Source organism: Lemur catta, chromosome 8 (genome assembly GCF_020740605.2).
Source record: "Lemur catta isolate mLemCat1 chromosome 8, mLemCat1.pri, whole genome shotgun sequence".
Classification (NCBI taxonomy): domain Eukaryota; kingdom Metazoa; phylum Chordata; class Mammalia; order Primates; family Lemuridae; genus Lemur; species Lemur catta.
In genome coordinates this window covers 53304835-53326600 of record NC_059135.1, presented here as the reverse complement: position 1 = coordinate 53326600, position 21766 = coordinate 53304835, and the positions used below count along the sequence as shown (strand labels likewise).

The 21766-nt window shown below is 40.7% G+C and overlaps 1 protein-coding gene across 6 annotated transcripts in view; it reads left to right on the top strand.

Moving 5' to 3' along the window:
- The window catches only part of RAPGEF4 (Rap guanine nucleotide exchange factor 4), a 283558-nt gene extending 262919 nt beyond the window's left edge, over positions 1 to 20639 (top strand). For 4 of the 6 annotated variants that reach the window (XM_045560164.1, XM_045560166.1, XM_045560168.1 and 1 more), the window contains 6 exons: positions 969 to 1059; positions 4865 to 4915; positions 6159 to 6246; positions 6660 to 6724; positions 16369 to 16423; positions 19357 to 20639. In XM_045560164.1, coding sequence (XP_045416120.1) covers positions 969 to 1059; positions 4865 to 4915; positions 6159 to 6246; positions 6660 to 6724; positions 16369 to 16423; positions 19357 to 19484 — 478 coding nt within the window. In that variant the 3' untranslated portion in view covers positions 19485 to 20639. Of the gene's footprint in view, positions 1 to 968; positions 1060 to 4864; positions 4916 to 6158; positions 6247 to 6659; positions 6725 to 10814; positions 11073 to 16368; positions 16424 to 19356 lie in introns of those variants that run through there. The other 2 variants (XR_006736982.1, XM_045560165.1) reach the window with 2 other exon arrangements.
- The last annotated feature ends 1127 nt before the right edge of the window (positions 20640 to 21766 follow it).

Sequence of the window (21766 nt, the reverse complement as noted above, 5' to 3'; positions counted from 1 at the left end):
AATATTGGAATAAGTGTAGATTTTAAATGATCAGCTTCATCAACATCAGTAAAAAGAGCAAATAAGATTTTCTCGTTTAATTGTTTAGGTTATTTCTCAGCTTTAAAATTCCTTGAGATTAAGTGACCAGCCTATAGGGATCATGCCTTGTAAGTTGATATTTTTGAACAAATTATTATAGAAGCATTTGCATGGCAGATCGAGCCGTGGTGGCTGTAGCAGTTCCCTCTCAAGTTGCTAGGGGAGGGTGTCCACCTGCAGGTTAAAGGTCTGGAAGTCTCCAACGACACTTTGCTTTTTCTCTTCCTGTCCCATGAGATGATTCCCTCAAGGTCCAACAAGGCTTTTTGCAAGTTTGGGATTATAACATTAATAACAATCCCTAGGGTTAAGTGTCTTTAAATTCCTTCTCAAAGCCCAAACTTGAACTGCCAAAACCATTGACTTCGTTTTGGTTTTTTGTTTGTTTTTTTAAAGATAGAGTCTTGTTCTATAGCCCAAGCTAGAGTGTAGTGGTGTCATCATAGCTCACTGCACCCTTGAACTCCTGGCCCCAAGGGATCCTCCCACCTCAGCCTCCCAAGTAGCTGGGACTACAGGTGTATGCCACCATGCCTGGCTAATTTTTTAATTTTTTGTAGAGATGGGGTCTGGCAGTGTTGCCCAGGCTGGTCTCGAACTCCTGGCCCCAAGCAATCCTCTCACTTCCCAAAGTGCTGGGATTACAGATGTGAGCCACCACACTGGGCCCAAAACCATCAACTTTCTAAAATTACAGTGAGAAATCAAACAGCAGAATGTGGTTACCCAAGTGGAACTTATACAGTGCATTAAATCTATCATTGCCTGTTCTCATAAAAGGAGACCTGACGAATATTAATGACTATCAGAAAATAGAACTCTTGATTTTTTTTTTTATCTCACTCAAAAGTGTCACTTTACTTAAACATGTGCCTCTTGTGTTTCAGCTGTAAGGAGTACAAAAATCTGAATTCCTTTTTTGCCATCGTCATGGGACTAAGTAACGTTGCTGTGAGCCGCTTGGCACTAACGTGGGAGGTAAGCTTCAGCTGAGATCCAGCTGTGACTTTTGCCTTAAGAATAAAAACACAGGCTCACCAGTGAGCTTTTTTATAGAAATATCACTCACACTAGTATAACAATGGAAAAGGTGGGACACTTGGAGGGAGGTGACCTGCCTCCTTTTTCCAGTTGCCTCAGAGTGAGAATTTTAAAAGACATTGTCCTTTTTTGTGTAGGGAGGGGGGCAGGCAGGATGAGGAGTTGTCAGCTTCTCCACGTATACAATGTATAATAATAAGTCCAGCCTCCATGGAACATGGATGAACAACATTGTTTGGATAACTTCAAAAGTTCTTTTGCTCATAGATTCTATTGTTCTCTGAAATGTCTGCTTATTGCTTTTGTGATAAGCCTTATCTCTGATTAGGAGAGGGCAGAAGATCTGTTTTTATCCAAATAGTCATTGGGTTCCTGGGAGAAATAGCCAGGGGGCCAACTGTGCAGAGCGGCTGAGTACAAGTGTCTCTTAACCACCTTGCAGACCTCTCTCCATGCAGAACGACAGTTGGCTAGTATTCAGTCTGGCGCACAAGTGATGCAGGTGTGTTGTGAATTTCTGTAGCAAATATGAGTGGTTTATTGATAGTTGGCTATTCAAGCTAGAAAACATTTTCATGTATTATTAGTTTAGTACTCAAAATGTGCTTGACCTCTTACACATGGCATACAGTTGAAGAAATACTAATCTCTAATAGCACATACACACAGAAATAGACTCTTACTAAAAATAAAAAAGTGTGTGTAAGTGGGACACAAAAAGAGGACAAGGAATATATATTAGAGAGACCCAATTTGCAACGGTGCTGAAAGGCAGCTGTTTGCATCTCTAAATGTTTTCCTTGAAATTATTTTCTTCCCCATTTCCCTCTTGAAACTATTTTCTTTTTCTGTCCCTGTTAAATGTTTCCATTGTTTATAGGGCAGGTCCTTACAGGTCTTTCTGTCTTGGGTTTCTCTTAAAATTCCAGGCAGATGCAGCACACAACAGCTCATCCCCTGAATATAGGAATGAGGGAATTGGTGAGGCCTGTGTGCCACGCAGCTGTATCATCTTCCAGCTAGTAAAAGGCCAGAGTTAGTGCTGCCAATAAATCTAAGCAGTGAAGCCATCGTGCACCCCCCCCCACCCCCGTCTTATAGCCTGAGGCTTTTGGAATCTCTGGAGTCCTGGGGTTCTCTCTCAGGTAGTCTGCTTTCCCCAGTCTGCTTCCAGCTTCGAATCCCCCCATGAAGTCCAAATGAATTGGTTGGGAAAATAAAAAAAGATATAAATCCTTATATAGGTCCAGGGAGCCAGGTATAGGTACCACACAACAGCAGCCAGACAATAAGACTCATAGCATGTGAGAAACACTAACTGAGCCCTCTTCCCTGGTCTAAAGAGCAAAACAGGAGGCTGCAGAGGAGGATGTAGTCAGCAAAAGGAGACTGCTATTTCATAATTGCCCAGTTGGTCCGGCCTTCAGTTTCACCGGGGGTAGGAATACTATGAGTCTAGGAGCTTCTGTTTTCAGCATTGTGTGTTGCTGAAAAGAGATCAACTTTTCATCATTTACAAGCCTTTATTTTTTAAAGTGAAATGTAATTATACAATTCTGTAGGAGAGCTTTGATACATAGGCATCTTTGATTCTGGTTTATGTGCCTGTGTTTGCACAGAACGTCCCAAGGGCCCCCCCACAACTCCAGTGGTACCATGGAGTACCACGTGAGCAGTGTGAGAAATGGTGCCTGAACTCAAGGAACTAGGGAACAGGTATGAAACAGTCAATGAGCAAAGTACAGAATAAAGCCAAACCACACAGTAAAGGGGAGCATTTGAAGTAGAGGGGAAAGGCCAGTCTAAAAGGAAGCATATGAGTAATTACCTGGAGCAGAGTCTCAGCCTCATCACAATTGACATTTGGGGCCGGACAAGCCTTTGCTACGGAGCTGTCCTCTGCGTTGTAGGATGGTCAGCAGCATCCCTGGCCTCTACCTGCCAGATGCCAGTGGCACCTCTTACCATGCTCCATCCCAGCTGTGACAACAAAAACTGTCTGCAGACGTTACCAAATGTCTCCTGGGTTGGGGGCAGAGCAGCCCTTACTGCAAACACTGCTCTGGAAGCATGGGGTGTGGCTAGGTAACAGTACTGAGAGTGAAGCATTTTCTATTCCCATGTGCCCTACTGCCTTTGACCTAAAAGCCAGCTAAGTAAAGAAAGAGAACTACAATGTCAGAGGTCCAACCAAAAATATGATTCACTCTTAATTTTACAAATGGACTGTGTTCACTGAGTCCATGTTACTGCCTAACTTGGTGATGTGGATCTCTGGGGGGATGAGATCCCTGTGTCCCCTCATGCCCATCCCAGCTTTCAGCGCCTTGAATATTCCCTCTAAGTGTAGATAGCAGGTTCCCTTGAAACCTAACTCGAAAATAGGTACTAGAAAAATAAATTTGGAGGATATGTAGGAGACTAGTTTTTTAGAAACAAAGTAAGACTTTTTACAGATATTTAATGGGAATATGACAAACTGATTCAGATGTGAGAAACAAGGCGAGAGAAGCTTTTCTGTGGATTGCAGAGCCTGACTGATGCATCAACTGTTGAGGGTGGCCTTCACTGTCAAAGCAGAGCTGAGTGGGGAATCTATGTCTCGGGATGGGAAACATATCACACTGCTCTATCTTGGTTTGAAGAGAAAAGTGAAAAGTTCAGCTTTACCAAAAACTCAAGGCCAGACATAGTGGTGCACGCTTGTAGCCCCAGCTCCCCGGGAGGCTGAGGCAGGAGGATCACTTGAGCCCAGGAGGTCGAGGCTGCAGTGAGCTATGATCCTGCCACTGCACTCCAGCCTGGGTGACAGAGCAAGACCCTGTCTCAAAAACAAAACAAAACAAAACACAACACAGGAACCAAGCAAAGTAAGAACCAATAAATAATTGAAAGTTGATCCATTATTGACCTTTGGTGTAGATATGTGGATGCTTTAAGTGATTTTGAATCATTTGCCAAAATATAAACATGGAAAATCAGTAAATTGCTAGAACCGTTAAAGTTTGTATTATAGCAAGGCAGAGAAATCATGCGGGAGAAATGGTCGTGTCAAAAGTGTAGAGCATGTAAGAGAGGCAGTAGGAAATGAAGCAGTGGATGTGTATGACAGAGGCCCTGGTGATAATTAGCTGTGTGACTTTGGGCCCATCATCCAAACTATGAGGCTTAATTTCTCCCATCTGTAAAACACAGGCTAATCCATTGGAACGAATGCTTGTTGAGCACCTGCTATGTCCCCAGCACTTTTCTAGGCACCGAGGAAATAGCAGTAAATAAAACTAATGGAAATCCCTACTTCTATGCAGCTTACCTCGTAAGGGAGGAGGAGAGGTGAAATTAATAGTTTCTTAAGCTCTTTTAACTCTAATATTCTCTGGTCTAAATTCCAGATTGTGGGAATCAGAGTTAAAAAGACGGGTGCTAAGGGGGGACCCCTGCTAGTCTGGGGAATGCAAGTCCTCTTTGTGGATCATTCGGTGCAGAGAACGTTATAAAAGCAGAAAGACCAAAGCATTCTCAGTTACTTTTGGTTCAATTCAGTTAAAGACTTTTAAAAGGCGAGTTGTCCATATTCCAGAAGATCATTCTCAAATGACAGGACAGATTACAGTCCAGCCTGTCTCGGAGATGTCTGATGAAGAGCCAACAGAAATACATTTCCCCTAGAAAAGGGAACACATGATACATATCTAGATATTGAATCTGACATATGCGTGTGGCATTTTCATTTCATTAACAGAAACTGCCAAGCAAGTTCAAGAAGTTCTATGCAGAGTTTGAAAGTTTAATGGTAAGTGACAGTGGCTCCTTTATTCTGTTCATTGTCTGCATTAATCCAATTTCTGATTAGCTGAATTGAAGTTCTCATTTCGGAAATTTTATCTGTCCTTGTCTGACTTTAAGAAGTTTATGATCCCTTTTAGTGCTGCTAAAACAAGCATGTCTGACTAATGAATGGCACCCGCAGGAACTAACTTAAAGAGGACTTATGTCCCACATAAGGTCAATTTGTGTAACTAAGAAAAGCAGTGTAATAGGGTCCTCTCCGTCTGGCTCAGGTTGGCTATGGGTTGGAAGCTGTATTTTCCTTGGCTTGCCAACATTATTTTTCCCCATTGGCTGGGAGGCGTTAACAGACAGAAAAGGAGTGTGTGGGACTTGCCAGGAGTGACAGGCTGATTGCAGAGGGCAAGCTGGGACGTGGAGGGCTGTGCAGGGCAGAGAGGAGGGTGAGCCAAACTCCAGGGAAGGGGGCAGGGCTTCAGGAGAAGGGGACTCCTGTGGTTGAGGTTTCACACGTTTCCTATTTGCTTTCCAAGGGAATCTCTCCCCTTGGCCCCTGTAGACAAATCTTACCAAACAAGAAAGGGGAAAAAAGCAAAATATTTTCATGCCATATGTGAAGTTATTTTAAAACAGATCAATTTGTTTAACTAAGTCTGCTTTTCTTTTGTATCTACACTTAATTCAAATATGCAGTTGAGCCTTGAACAATTCAGGGGTTAGGGGTACTGTCTCCTCTCCCCCGTGCTTGCAGTCAAAAATTCGCATATAACTTTTTGACTCTCGAGAAACTTAACTCCTAGTAGCTTACTGTTGACCTGGATGGAGCCTTACCAACAATATAAACAATTAACCCATATTCTGTATTTTATATGTATTAATATCATATACTGTATTCTTATAATAAAGTAAGCTAGAGAAAAGAAAATTAAGAAAATCATAAGGAAAAGAAAATGTATTTACTATCAATTAAGTGGGATTGGATTGTCATAAAGGTCTTTATCCTTGTCGTCTTCACACTGAACAGGCCGAGGAGGAGGAAGAGGAGGGGCTGGTCTTGCTGTCCCGGGGGTGGCAGAGGCAGAAGAAAATCTGTGTTTAAGTGGATTTGAACCATGCAGTTCAGACCCATGTGGTTCAAGGGTCGAGTGTACCTGATTGTGGGGTGACGAGACTGAGTGTATTAGGAGATAACAAAGGGTGGTGTAAGTGTCACTCGTCATGACCAGCATCTCTTTGTCTCTCCTAAGGATCCTTCAAGAAACCACAGGGCCTACAGGCTGACAGTAGCTAAGCTGGAGCCTCCTCTCATCCCCTTCATGCCTTTGCTCATTAAAGGTAATCCTAAGAAATGCACGGGCCAAGCAGGCGATGAGTATCGGGGAGGAAAGTGAACAATACCCTGATCAGATTGATCTCTTTGGGAAGAATGATCCATCTCATCCTTCCGTCGTCTTTGTCATCCCCTCTCAGCCATGACCTTTCTGAAAGGCTTGGAAGATAAACTGGAGGATCAGGGATCCATGGTTTGGAAGACTTGCTAGGGGAACAGAAGATTAGTTTAGAAATTTTACTAATCTCAGGTAAAGTGATTTAGAAAGTTAAACACCTAGCATAAAAGGAACTGTTATCAGCTTTTTTCAACTGCAGTGTTATGCAAATCCACCAGCATAATCTAATGGTGCTATTGTGCTTTCTTAGTATGACATATTTCGGTTAGTGATTAGAATGTGGCTTTTATTTCTTTACAGATATGACATTTACTCATGAGGGGAACAAGACGTTCATTGACAATCTAGTAAACTTTGAAAAAATGGTATGTGCGGTATTATAACTTTAACGACAATGTTTTTTTAAAATAAAATTTGCATTTGTACTAATAAAGGAAATAATTTCCATATACGCTGCCATGTTAAAAAGGTAGTTACACATAAAGGAGTTTTGAAATATTTGGTTCAAATCGGCTACCTTTTCTATTCTGTCAGTTTTCTTTTGTGAAATTGAATAGTATTTGTGCTGTGGCTCACAGCAGCAGCTAGCTTTTATGCTATATGTTTCGTCCTTGGCTGCCTGTTGCTAAAATGCACGAGTGTTCCAGAGTGACTTACGTGTTGTTGTTTTGTTGTAAGGTTTGTGGAGCTGGACTACCCCAGGATGCCTTTGGAATGTTTATCTGCCAAGCCTGACTTTAGTGCGTGTAGGCAAAAGGCAGCTCTATAGATCTTTACCATGAAGAATTAATCTAAATGTGTATTGTGTATCTCAATAAAGTTCACTCAAGTCCAGAGGGGGAACTTGAAAATCTTCATCACCAAAAAAAAATTTTTTTTTTGAAATAACAGATGTGGAAATGGCATATATCCAATATTTTCTAGACACTCTTCTACCCACTAACCTCCCCCCCTCCAAAAAAATACCAACAGTGTTATCTGGCATTAGTTACTTTTCTTATCTTCTGTGAAGCAATAAAGCAGGTCATGCCAAAACCTTTCTTTAGTTACATAGTGCATGTTAATGGAATGATCCATTGTCTTCTGAATCCTTTGGCTGCAGCCTAGATGGCTGGAGTGTTACAGTGTTTTATCTCAGTGTGGGTAAGCATTTGCCCAGGGTTGTGATTTACAGTGTGAATGTGGCCCTGTGTGAAAAGCCTGAGACTGGGTGTTCAGGAGACACAAGGTTCATTACTCATTTGCATCACTTTGTAGCTGTCCCTTAACTTCTCTGTGGGTCAGTTTCCCCAACAGAAAAGGTGGATCATGCCTGATCCATCAATCGCTCAATTATTGGCAGGTCTATGCTACATAAGTCTCCCTATAAGCCATAAATTCTTATAGAATTCTTATCATAAAACTGTTATGCTAATTTTTCTTAAAATCAAGCTAGCGTGTGTGACTCCAGGAGAATCTGAAACACTTGCAGTAATCCTACAAGGATCCGCTCCGCTCAGCTTTGGGAACGAGTTTACAACAGAGCCCTGTCTATTGCCAGGCACTAGGTTCCCATGTCTTAAGCTTCTTAGGAAATGGCACATGAGAACACACTCCTCAAAGACACTCTGTCCTAGAGGGTGAATATTTCCTCAGCAGTCTTCCTCCTCACCCCTCACACCAAAGGTAGGGTACAAACCTCTCTATTCCTGTGTCAGTTTAATAATTTTGTGATCAAAGCAAAAAACATTCTTTGCTCACTTATTAGTGCAGAGAATTAAACAGTTTCCCTGGTATCTCAAAAGAAAACATTTTCTCCAGAAATGAAAGATTTAGCAAATAGATAAGAACCTTCTGGATCACGTATGCAAAAATGCAGACTGCAGCATGGCTAAGCCAACCGTTTAACTATAAAATATACATGTGCACAGAGATATAGAGGTCAAGGTTTCCCGAAGAGCTGACCAAGCTTTACAACTTTTGATTGTTAAAATTAACTAAACAGAACAAACAAGAACAGCAAACCATGCAAAGCCAGCCATCTGTCAGGGTGGATAAAAGGTGTTTCATCTGGGTTTTTAGATCTTGGTGTTCCGTCCATATCCTGCAAGGAAAAGTCAAGATCGCATTCAGCAGGTGCTAGGAGAGTGCCATTCTCTCCCCATTTCTGCACTCCATACCTGCAGCAGTGGGTCCTTCCACTCCTAGCAATGAGGAAAGAAATCCTTCACGCCCTGCTCTCAGAGAGTCCACTTGTGCTGAAAAGCAACCGAATATCTAAGATAGCAAGCAGTTCAGCTGCAGTCATGCAAACCTAAATTAATGATGGCATAAGCAAGATCAGTTTGTTTCTTTCTCATTTGAAAGTCCAAGCAGGAGGCCAGACACGGTGGCTCATGCCTATAATCCTAGCACTCTGGGAGGCCGAGACAGGAGGATTGCTTGAGCTCAGGAGTTTGAGGCCAGCCTGAGCAAGAATGAGACCCCCGTCTCTACAAAAAAAAAAAAAAGTCCGACCAGGGATGGCAGCCCTGTTACAGGAAGCAGTCAAGGTTCCAGGCTTCTCTTGCCATTTTACCATCCACATGATTCAAGATGGCAACCACTACACCCATATTCCATCCACAGGAAAGGGAGAAGGTGAAGGCATGCTTGTTCTCTTTAAAGGTGGGGATGAAGTTGCACTCACCACTTGCCTCATATTTTATTGTCCAGAAACTTAGCCCCATGAAAGGAAGCCTAGAAAATGTAGCCCTTATTTTGGGTATCCATGTGCCTTCCTAAAAATTGGGGGGTTCTATTACTATGAAGGAGAAGGTCAGAAAGGATATTGAAAGCGTACTGTTAGATCTTTGCTCCAGCAACTTTATTTCATCTGATAAATCATTTATACCATGAGAAAGTTTGACTTTAGAATTGCCCTTCCATTGGTTAGATGTTACTGGAAAAGGAAATAAAATTTCAAAAAGATTTGATGATGTTCTCTAAACCTGGTGCTTGTTACCAACTTTCCAAAAAGTTTTCCCCATAAATTCACCCACCCCTGCCCCCATGACATCACCACTACCTAGTGGCTGCTGTTACTACTGTGTGTCTTGGGGAAGGATACGTCCTCCTTTTCAGGTTGATGTCAATGCTGTTTCCCAGTCATCCATCAGCAAGGCCCAGGTGGTGAGCAGAGCTGGCAGCCTCTGTGGAGCCGGTGGGCTATGTCCCCAGAGGGAGTCCCTGCCAGGGGCAGACGTCACAGGGTAGCCAGGAACACGGATGCCGTTTCTAGGTGGCAACATTGTACAGTCCCAGCAAACCACTGTGCCAACCCTAAGTACTTTTATTTTGAACCTCTTCACCCTTGAGGTATGAAATGAGGATTAGAGAATTTGTTGCATATTGGTTTTCAGGATTTATGGGTATGAACAAAAGAGAATTCACACTCTGATCCTTATGCAAAAAAAAAAAAAAGCAGACATTCTTTCATTTGGAGGAAACATAAAGGAGTATTCAAAAAAATGTTTGAATAAAGCCCTTCGTAGCTTTCTATGGCACACATGAATATTTATAACATTTAGGAGGTAGACTAGCAATGGATTAGAGGATAATGTGCTGGCCGGCTGCCACTATCCCAGGCTGCATAAAGCATGCTGATAGGCACAGTTGCTACTGTATTAGGAGGTTCGTTCTATTTCAGACATACCCATATTTAGGTGTATTTATTTATGAATGTGATTTTTTAAGGTAGTCATTTTATTTGGAATGAGAAGCAATGGGGCAAACTTCTATACTTCCGGAAACAGTACAGAAGCTAATTCATTAAGGAAAAGAAATGTTCTGAATTCTTTTACTTTTATATCACTAAGCATGTCATTAAATAATTAGAAAACATATGTTTTCTATCACCAATAATATTATTATAAGATTCATAGAGAGAGCACCAGACTTGTTACCTCAAGCTATGGAAAAAAGAATCCCTAAGTAAAAGGCCACATGTTCAAATGCACCGTATTCCCAGGCTGCTCCAGCACAAAGGAAATCTACGGGAGTACTTTGAAAGTTTGCTTCTTTACATAGACTTCGCAGGCCAGGCTCAATGCAGATTTTCCAAAGTCTTGCTTCAAAGCAACGCAACGTGTACAGTGTCCAGGCAGAGGATCTTACTAAGAAATATAAAATATATAGAAAGTAGCCCTTGGCCTTCAGGAGATTTGATGCAGTTGGGAAGATACAATATATCCACATGAAATATGAAAAATTAACTAGGTCATGCTAGTAATAAAAAAGATGTCAAAAAGCAAAATATAGGAAAGAGAACTTCATGCAGATGTATCAGTGGAAAATAAAACCATGTTATATACAATAACATAGTATAATAAAATCTAGACTTGTTGCCCTAAGCACCTGTCCAGCCTTATGTCACCCTTTGTCTCCTCTGTATTCAGTCCAGGTTGGTGACACTGGCCTTTTTTCTTCTCCCTCCAGCCCCAGGGCCTTTGCACTAGCTGTTATGTTTGCCTGAAATTGTCTTCCCCCTGGTCTTCAGCTGTCTGGCTCTTTCTCATCATTCATGCTTCAGCTCATGTGTCCCCTCCTCTAAGTGGTCTTCCCTGACCACCCTTGTGACTTGGCTCCTCCACACCCAGCACTCTCCGGTGGATAACCTCGCCTTGGTGGCTGGTTTCACAAGCTGGGATGATCTTCTTTACTTGTCTCTTCATGGTCTGTCTTCCCCACTAGAATGTAAGTGCCCTGGACCAGGTGTCTTAACTGTTTTGTCCACCAATATTTCTCTAACACCCATAAAGATGTCTGGCACATTGTAGGGATGCAAGGAATATTTGCTAAATGAAAGAATAACCCAGTTATATTCCAGTGTTGGACTTACTGAGGCAAGGCAGTGCACCGAAGCATTTTAAAAAGATAGTATGTAACAAAATTTAATCCAAGAGGGTTTTCTATTTTATTAGAAAATTTGATTAGCCAGAACGTCCCCAGAGCATTTTGCATAATGGAGACGTTATAAAAGATGACCTTCCCTGAGCCTTCTGCTCCTAACTGGACATTATTCTGTCTCCCCTTCACTCTATGATTCTGTGTCTGTCCTCACCGGCCTTCCCTGGGTACAGAGATGTGCACGTACTCTACATGTGCCTGGACAGGCACCTGAACTACTGTGTCTCATGGCCATGATGTGTACGACGTACTGTGAGCATCATGCATGTGTTACACATGTGTATCTGTGTGTCACACACAAAGATCTATGGCCAGGAGGCAGGGCACAGGCCTCCTCCTCAGTGATGCTTGCGTACCGTGAAGGCTGGTTCTGCTCCTGGGTCCCTTTCACCTCATTCTCATTGTGCACTTCCATTTGGTTGCCATCATGGGCACAATCTTTCTTAGATGAGAGACTGGATATTTCTGGATCTTGTTGTGCAAAAAAATTCTTGTCCCAAACATGTGGAAGTCTGAATGAAATAATCAGATGGTGCAAATGTAGTTTTACCCATGCTAAGCGAGGAATAATTGTCAGAGATCCTATATCTGATAGGCATGTGGATGGAGACAGAGTCACATCAGTAGAGGCAGAAATATAAGAAAGAGCAAGTTGGCCACATTAAGAACAAGGACGATAAGGCAAGGGGCAGCAGAAGCAAAGATAAAAACTGTTCAGGACAGGCATTTAGAAGAGGCCTGGGGTCAAGGAGCTCTGCGAGGGACTCCGCGTAAGGAGAGGGAAGCTGTCTGGCCGCCGTCTGGGCGTGGGAGGTCCTAGAGTGGCACCACGTGAGGCGGCATTGCCTGGAGGGCCGCCAGTCTGAACTTGAAACATAGACATAAAGTGCACTCCTCTTCAGTGACAGGAGAGCTAAGGGGGAGCTTGGACAGGGGCCACAAGAAAAGCTGGAGGCAGCTGCAAGGGCCTGGTAGGCTGTGGACACGTCTGGATAGTAGTGTGGCCACCTGCTCCTGAGGGAAGAATGCCACAGCAAGGTAACGGTGAGGCCCAGGCTGCGAAGGCCCAGTCTGAGAACAGGGCACCTCTGACACCTCATTGCATTCAAGGGGTCACTCACTTCAGAGCTTGAAGGAAATTTGTGTTTGGGACTGTAGTCTCAGGGCCTTCTGCTGTGCCAGACTGGAGTGCAGACAGCGTCACCTCTTCTTCTGGATGGTGACTTGGTGCTCAGGCCCCAGGGAGGACATCTGCTTCTGAGCTGCTCTGTTTCAGCTCCAAAGACAAATAAATGCATGGGGATAGTCACAGAGTACTTCACTCACTACCTCATTTTTCCTTCCCCAGCTTCCCTCTGTAAGTGTGTGTCCTGAGGGGACTTCATCAGCTTTCCGTTTGGGCTCATCTCAGCCCAGTAGGTCAGAAACTGTAGGAACATATTCACTTTTTCAAACACGTTCTGAATTTAGAATTAGTACCGGGAAAAATCAGTCAAAGTGAGGCAAGGGGGATTCAAGTTGCCACCTGCACTGATCCGGAGCGCCTTCTAAAGGAACGTGTTCCATTTACCCTTGAATTACCAGTTGCTATCTTAACAAACCAGTTGCTAATGGGAGTATGTCATAAACCTCAGTTTTGCTAGGACAGAAAAAAAAAAGATGAGAATCTCTGCTTTGGAGTAATCAGGCCTCCCCGCCTCCCCCAGCCTGGCATCATAGAAAGTCGCCTGATCTGCTCCAGGCAGGCCGACCTGCTCTGGCAGGACCGTGAAGCATAGGGTGTAATTTGGGGCTGCATCCCTGCTGGGGCAGTTGGATAATTAAGCCTATGTCTCTTCAACCTTAGTTTCTGCCAGCGTTGACTGAGAACACCAATGAATAAATAGCTGTCTGCTGTCAAAAATAACATGCCAGGCTTAAGTTGGTAGAAAGCTAGAAAGACTCTAACTAGCTGGCTTTTGGTGGAGATAAATGCAAAACCCTCCCCTTGGGTGTGGAAATCAACTGCACATCTACAAAGCAAGAAGTTGCGTCCACACAGCAGCTCAATGAACTAGGCTGAGAGGTTTCATCCACTATTCGTTCAACAGATGTCAGTAGCATGACTTCTTTAAAACTGTGGACTCAAATATATGGCATTGTCTAGATCAAGGAAGGAAGGAAAATAATCATTTCTCTGCACTCTACAGTTTGTTTAGTCTAGGGCACCATACTAGAGACTGTTGAAACGGGAACCAAAACTGTCTTATGAAGAATTGTTGAAGAAATTGGGACTATTTAGGCTGTACAAGAAAAGACCTGGGGGTGGCAAGATGTCCCTGTAAGTTGTATTCAAGTATCTGAAGACCTGTCCTGTTAAAGAGAAGCTAAACATGTTTGTTGTGGCTCCAGAGCTCGGAGCTAGGATCAATAAGTGAAAAGTGAAGAGAGAAAGACTTTGACTCAGAATGACAAACTAATAGAGATGTCTAAAAGTGATTGGGGCTGTCCTTGAAGGTAATGAGCTCCTCATTGCTGGCTACATTCAAACAATGGGAAAGCCACCGTTGATAGGCATGCTGGAGAAAGCCTTATGCACTCTGGATATAGTTCAAGGAGCTGACTTCCAAAGTCTCTTTCAGCAACCCAGGAAAGCACCTTGTAGTTGGGTGTAGTTGTTGATAGCATACTATTAATAAATACTGCATGTGGCAATGGGTGCAAAAGAGGGTGGAGTTAAAATATCAAGTTAACCCTTCTTTGGCCTTGTGAAAGCACTCTGGCTATGCATTGACCAGCAATGCTAACTGGGTTCACACACGGTGACTGTGGGTTCATATCACCCATCATTATTGTCTGGACCTCACAAAGGAAATGAATGGACCTCGTTGGAAAGCCAGATTTGGATTTTAAAGTTAAACTGAAGTTATCTTTGAGTACAATTAAAAAGAATATGTCAAAATTAAAACCACTGTTAAAATTAATCAAAGATTTCAAAAGGTAGAATGAACTTCAGAGCTAGAAATTACTGATTTAAACAATTGTTCCCACATTTTAAACTACATAATGAGCTAAAAATTACGAAGCCTCAGAGTATAGCTGTAAAGAGTAGTATGAAACTAAAGTCAGAATGAAATGTTTTAGCTTTCAAAACTAAAAAGCAGAACAATTACTCCCTACAGAATGGTATAGGAAGAGGTTTCTGACCCCTGCTAATTGTTTTATTATTCTTCAGAGGGGCATATTGGCAGCATTTCCCAGGGTTTTCGGTAATTACACTCCATTCAATATCTGAAGAATTACAATAATTCTACACGAAATATGCTTGTGCCCTTCTGATGCAAAGCCTTTAGAGAAGTGAAAAAACAGCTTAAAAGTAAATTAGCAGGAAAATTATCCTAGTTACTGTTTATTTCAGGGCACTGTATATCAGAGGCTAATTATACATTGTATATTACATTTTCTTCGAGGTATTTGTAATATATTTCTCATACTGATCAACAAACATGCTGGTTTTTAGAATCCTTTATGAAAATGAAGTTCAAACTTTTCTGATTGCCTCTTTGTGTGTGAGAAGTTATCCGATGCTGGCCCGTGTCACTTGATGCTTGCCAGAGTCCTCAAAGCAGTAGTATTCAGTGAGGTATTATGATGCTCACATATATATATATATTTGTAGGGCCTTGACTCTTCTGTGGTTTTTTTTTTACACTACATAAGCTTTCTCAAAGTCATTTTATTATACTTTGGCAAGCCAAGGATCCATGAAAGAAAGCAAGGACTAGAATGGCATAGCCGCTCAGAGACTGGGGAGTCTCTTTACCTGGGTGGAACCTTATCAGTTTTCTGCTACTATTAAAATTAGTCTGTTATCCCCATGGGCTGCCCCCCCAACTTTAGAGTCTAAGCAGCAAAGGTGTCCTGGAACATAAGCAATGACTGGGGGTGCCAGCTACTCTTAAAATACCGTGAGCAAGAAATATATATTCTGGCTAAACAATGGAGCTTAGGTCTCACCAGTGTTTTTACTCGAGAGTTAGGGATCTCTGTTTCCCTCCTTCATTTTTTTTTTTTCTCGTTTCTTCTTTTGTTTTTAATGGAGCTCAGCACAAAAGATTCCCTTTTAAGTCTTTATTAAAACCAAAAATTTACAAAGAAATTAAGAAGATCATTTAATCACAAAATTAACAAAGGTCAAATCAATGATAATCCATCCATTTGATTGAATATATGTTCATTTTAAAAATGTTTTAAAATGCAAATGCAAATGGCATGGCATGCAATGTGAAAAAAAGTTCAAACTACAATGAAATGTATATACACAGTATGACTTCAAAGTTTTTGAAAAATATGGTTTTATATGTTTATTTTTTCATCTCAGAAGGAAATATAGCAAAATATTAATGAGGTTACTCTGTGATGTTCTAAGTGATTTTTAATTTTCTCTTAACACTTTCTGTATTTTCTGATTTTCTAAAATGTGCCTGTGTTAGTGTTGTAATCAGAAAGGAAGAGGCAGTAAGGGAAGGAAAGAGAGGGAGTCAAATAATTAGGATTAACGTTAAAACACATACTTTTGCTGGAAGACTAGAGAGGTCGGTAATGCATAGTGTGTAGCAAAAATTTATAGGTAGAATATTTTGACTTACTGTTCAGTCACTATAATCTAATACCTCATCACTGAGTCCTGTGTACTCTGAGGAACTTGACAAACTAATCCTTCACATCTGGAATAGTTACAAATTCTCTTACAAATTCACAATGACCTCAGGAAAGGACAATGAAAACTATTCCAAAGCTTTAAGGTACAGCCTCAGGCATGATAGGACCTTTTTACATTGTGAGGAACAAGCAAACAATGAGACTGGAGTTATGCCATTAATATTTCTTAGTGGAAAATGCCTTGTATGTCTGAGTGTGGCTGCCTCTTTAACGTAATTAAACAGGTTACACATCAATCTGTTGCCTTCAGATAGTCAACTTCTCAGAACATGTTGTTTCTCGTGGTACCATTGCCAAAATAAATAATGATTTGTTTTCCTTTTTATATTATACACTAAGTTTACTTGCATTTCTGTCTTTATTTTTTCTTTATTCCTTCTAGCGCATGATTACGAATACTGCCAGAACGGTGAGATACTACAGGAGCCAACCCTTCAGTAAGTTAAACAGAGGGCCTTGAGTTTAGATTTTCTTGCTATTATAAAACTAGAAAATATTTACATTGTTATAAAACTAGAAAATAACCATAGGAACACTATTTTATGAATGAATTTAAAGAGAATTAATTTGCTTTTTCCAGTGTGGTGAGAGACAACTTAGGCACGATTGCCAACAAATTCTGCCTCAAACCAACTCTCTTTAATGACTCATTGCTTGATGTTGAGAAACTCACATCAACCCCTGATGACTCAGTTCTATCGTTTATAAACTGGGAAAAATAATATTTGTTGTCTCTCGATGTGTTGCAAGAATGCATTGATGTTTATAGCAGATTTGTAAAAGGCCCCACAGCAGGATACTATTATATTTCTAGTATTCCCAGGTGAATTTGAGGTGTTTTTCAAAATCTGAACATGCATCACAAGAACTGGCATTATATAATATTTTAATATGAAAATATTACTAATAATAAATAACAATTTTAATCCATTGGGAGTTAAATTGCATCATAGTAGCAAATGGTAATGCTGTGACGCATTAGTGCTACTGTCTCCTCTGGGCTGGGACTTCGGGTCGGGGGATGGAGCTCTGGCTCCTTCAGTCTGGCCTGGGAGTGAGGAGGTGGACCCTATAAAGTTTCTGGCTAACTTCACTGTATGAGTCACTTGAAGAAATTTATCTCATTAACCCAATACGATAGTATGACATGGACGTGACTCTGAGGCTGCCAGTATCATCCCCTCCAGTAAACCCAGTGCCGAGAGACCAAAAGGTTCTCGTTGTATTAATCAGAGCTGTTTGCACTTCCTAGCACAGGATTGGCCCAAAGCCAGGGTTTGCTGACATGGGATACCAGAACTATTAAGTGTTCATTTTTTAATGTACAAGGGGGAAAAAATCTAGAAAAAATAATCTTGATTTGGGGAGCAAGTAGACCTTCAAAAAGTTAATTCAAATGATTGTGCCCTCTCTAACTTCCACAATGAGAATCGTCTTGTATATCATCAACTATTCCTATGTGGATTCTGCCAGAATTAAAGTGTCTCATATCTTTTTGTCTGATAATTTACAGTATGTTTAAAGACATTGATCACAAAGCAGTTGTACAGGTGAAAACGAGACTAGATAAGTGATATCAGTTACAACAAGAGTTTGTAATCCAGAGTCCACGGCCCATCACAGGGGTCCAGGAATTCCTGAAATTATATGCAAAAGTTTGTGTGCCTGAGAAGGTTTATAGCCTTAGGAAGGTTTTCAGTGTTTTGGCTTCAAGTACCAAAAAAGAAACACAATAGAATATATAATACTTTGTTCCATGAGTCTCTTTGGAAGTAAATTCTACATTTCCTACATCTTCTCCTAGGGAAGTGAAGGGGAAATTATTTTTTTTAAAAACTCCACTGCATTTGTTGAAGTTATCAGTAACTGCTGGTAAACAACAGCTGCTCAGCTCTGAAGTCAACAATCTATAGATACAGCTATAGGAATAGACTCATAAACACTGTGGGAATATGTACAATGTAATTACAGTATATTGTACGTGTAGAGTACACTGCCAGGGAGAAGTGGAAGAAATTAAACACAATGTGTTCTGCAGTTCACTGTGGTATTATTTATATGTGATAATTATACTGACGAGTTTCTTCTTACAGGGAGTAGGGGCCTTTGTGTCTTGTCTGCTTTTCTGCGTTCAGAACTGCAATGCTCCCTTCACCCCCTGTGCAGATGGCACTCTAATTGTCTTTAGGAGCAGGGTGTGGATCCGACAGGAGCCACTGGGCTGCAGGAGACAGTGTGCTACGGCAGACAGAACCCCAGTCGGGAGCCAGACTGACGCGGCCACTCCCAGTGTCCTGTTGCACTGGAGACCCCACCCAGTGATCCACGGGACACAAGTGGCCCACAGAAGTGTTGGGTCTAAATAGAGCATTTTTCCCCTTTTGTTTTGAAATAATGTCACCATTTAAAACTTGGAAGAATTCACAGGGAAGAAGTCCAGATTTCCCTTTTCTCAAGAAAAAAAAAAAAAAGAAGAAAGATCTGGCAACCCCGGGCATACACACTTTCATGGCAGCAACATGCAGGAGCTAAGTAGTCACTTCCAAAGGAACCTGTGTTTTCAGTTCACCGCCAGCCATCAAATCTGGCCTGCCTCATTCATGGTATTCCCTGCGTAGGGCTGTGGCCATCGAATTCCTCTTTCAGACCTGATTTCAGTGAAATCAGTTAACCTCTTTGATAGCTCAGTTCCTCACGTGCTTGGGGTTTGGATCAGAATAGAGGTCTAGCAGAAGCCATAATTTTAGCCCATGAGGTGGGTTTGGTTTTTTTGTTTGTTTGTTTGTTTGTTTGTTTGTTTGTTTGTTTTTACTGAATATGGACATCTCTAAAAACACGCAGTCTATGTAGTCATGCTGTATATTGTATGCAAGTAGAGAAGGGGAGTCCCGACTTTACAGTCTCACTGGGTCACTTCCGTTTGGCCCAGGTGTTAAGTACTTTTGTGAGGCACTAGTGAAAACTGTCTTTTACATTAGTCCTCATCTGGATCAAAGGAGGCAGAGACACAGAGTGAGAGACACAGAGGTGTGTTGGTAAGGGGAAACAATTTTCATCTATAACTAGGGGCTATCAGACAGATGCTTTCCTTTTTATTTTTTTATTTGGTGCCATTTTTTTATTTTTTGTGCAATGTGCAATGCAAAGGAAAATGATCAAAGGAGGTGATTCCAGGGAGGAAAAGAAAATTGGAGGATAGGAAGGAGGACATGGAACAACCAAGTGGAAACTTCAATGAATGTGGTGTATTGAAAGGTCTTGATGGAACCCAGGAATCTATGACAAATGTAATAAGTAATTGGGGAAATAAGGCTGTATCTTCGGTGCATATATTATACAATGCCAATGCTGCCCTGTCCTCTTTCAACAGATCCTGATGCAGCTCAAGCTAATAAGAATCATCAGGATGTCCGGAGTTATGTACGGCAATTAAATGTGATTGACAACCAGAGAACTTTATCACAGATGTCACACAGATTAGAGCCTCGTAGACCATAGACATTTCAAGCGCCCAGAGCAATGGTTTGTCTCCAGTCCATAATCTTTCAAAAATGCCATTTATGCTACTACTGACTGTATTGCCACCAGAGAATTCTACAAAACAAGCAAAAACACATCCTGAGACACCTCAGGGCTGCATTCAGCTTACCAGCTACATGACAAGAGAAGGAATTATTTGACTTGCATAAAGCTTACACACTCTAGCTTAGGAATCCCCAGTCTGTAGTTACCCTACTTCATTTCCAGTTGTGCCATCTTTTTCGCTGAAACATTAAATAAGGCCCACATGAAGAGTTTGGTAGAAATACCATTGTCAAGAGAACCATCAAGCCCCTGACAATTTTTTTCTAAAAATGTTTACAGGGTATGTTCTACGAACGGGATTGATTTGGATACACTGGTGGTGATATAGTTTCATAGTTTTTAACTCAACATCTTGATTTGGAGCATGAGGTTTGGGGATGGTGTTGAGGAATCTATGTAAATCCAAATTATAGGTTGTATTCTTCAATCTTCATAGTCTTACCTCTGAAGGAATAGAACCTAACCACATTACTATAAAATGTTATGGCTATTTACATGATTTAGGGAGGATTGGTCTGTAATTTCTGAATAATATACAGAATTATATTTATGTTTACAATGTAACTTTTAAAAATTTACAAATCAGGATTACATACAGAAGAATTCCAGTAAGAAACACCAAGGTTCTTAAAATTGCCAGCGTTAAAATAGAAAATAACATTTCAGAAGAGCACAATATACACAAAACATTTTTCAAAATTGAATTATTTTCCTGGGCATTAAAAACCTTTCCTATTGGCTACAAATTTATTGTTACTGATGAAAAAAAACATATTTTCTGGACTTAAATGTTACTACAAATATCTTAATTTGTAAGCAATTGTTTTGCACTTTCAAATAGATTGTAAATAGTTCATTCAATCGATAGTACAGAGTTATTTATTTGCTACATAATAGATATTGTGCCAAAAATTACTTTTTATTTATTTTATTTAGTATGTAATTTTGGAGTACATTTTTTTCCTGTTTTCACAATTAGACTACATTTAATGTGTAGGAATTGTATGTATGTATATCTTCTGTAAATAACATCTATTATCTTCATTAAATATAATTGTTGACAAGAAATGGTTGTGTTGGTCTCAATTCCTGTTTTTTTAGAGTGATAACCATTTGGTATGGTGGGGTACTGGAATTTTTTTAATGAAATAAAATCTACATACTATAAAATTCATCCTTTTAAAGTGTATAATCCAGTGGTCTTTAGTATATCCACAAGATTGCATAACCATCATCACTATTTAACTCTAGAACATTCTCTTCATTCCTAAAAGAAGCAGTAGTAGTCACTTCTCATTCTCTTCTCCCTCCAACCCCTGGCAGCCACTAATCTGCTTTCTTTCTTTATGGATTTACTCTGGATGTTTCATATAAATTAAATCATACAATATGAGTCCTTTTGTGTGGTTTCTTTCACTTAGCATAATGTTTTCAAGGTTTATCCACATTATAGCTTGTGTCAGAACTTCACTTCTTTTTATGGCTGAGTAATATTCCACTCCTTGAATGTACCACGTTTTGTTTATCTATTCATCAGTTAATGGACATTTTGGTTGCTGTTTCCACTTTTTGTCTATTAGGAATATTGCTGCTATGAAGGGGTACTGGATGTTAGAGCTGCCTGATGTGGGGCCTCATGCCATCCTTCAGTGATTTAAGCACTTCGTAAGTATTTGATGGAGAGATTTCCAAAATTCTTTAAATTCCGGACATGCCTCTATTTTTGAATAAGTCAGCATTTTCCAGAGTGTGTTCAAGGCTGTAGTAGTCTCATAAGTTCACATGCTGTGCCTCCAAAAAAACCCACAAATACAAAGCCCAAAACAAAATCAAGATGCTAACTTTTAATAAATTTGGGGACCACAGCATGGCATACCCTCTTCTTAGAAATGATTCCCAGTAGTCATTAACATATTAAAGACTCTAAGAAGTCCTATTTTATCCCTTGTAACATCCCACAATTAAAGCTCACTTTGAGAAATGCTAAAGCAGGCAACACACAATGCCTTTCTGGGTTCATTTATATAAAATTTCAAGGTCCTCAGGAGCAGGGTGTTGTTTTACGCAATATTATTATGCCTTCCACCCAGAGGCAAGTGCAATGCCTGGGATTTACTAGACAATAAAAAAAGTCACTGAATAAGTTTTCTTGAAGTCATTATTGTTCAGCATTTCATTATCTCATAGACCTCAAT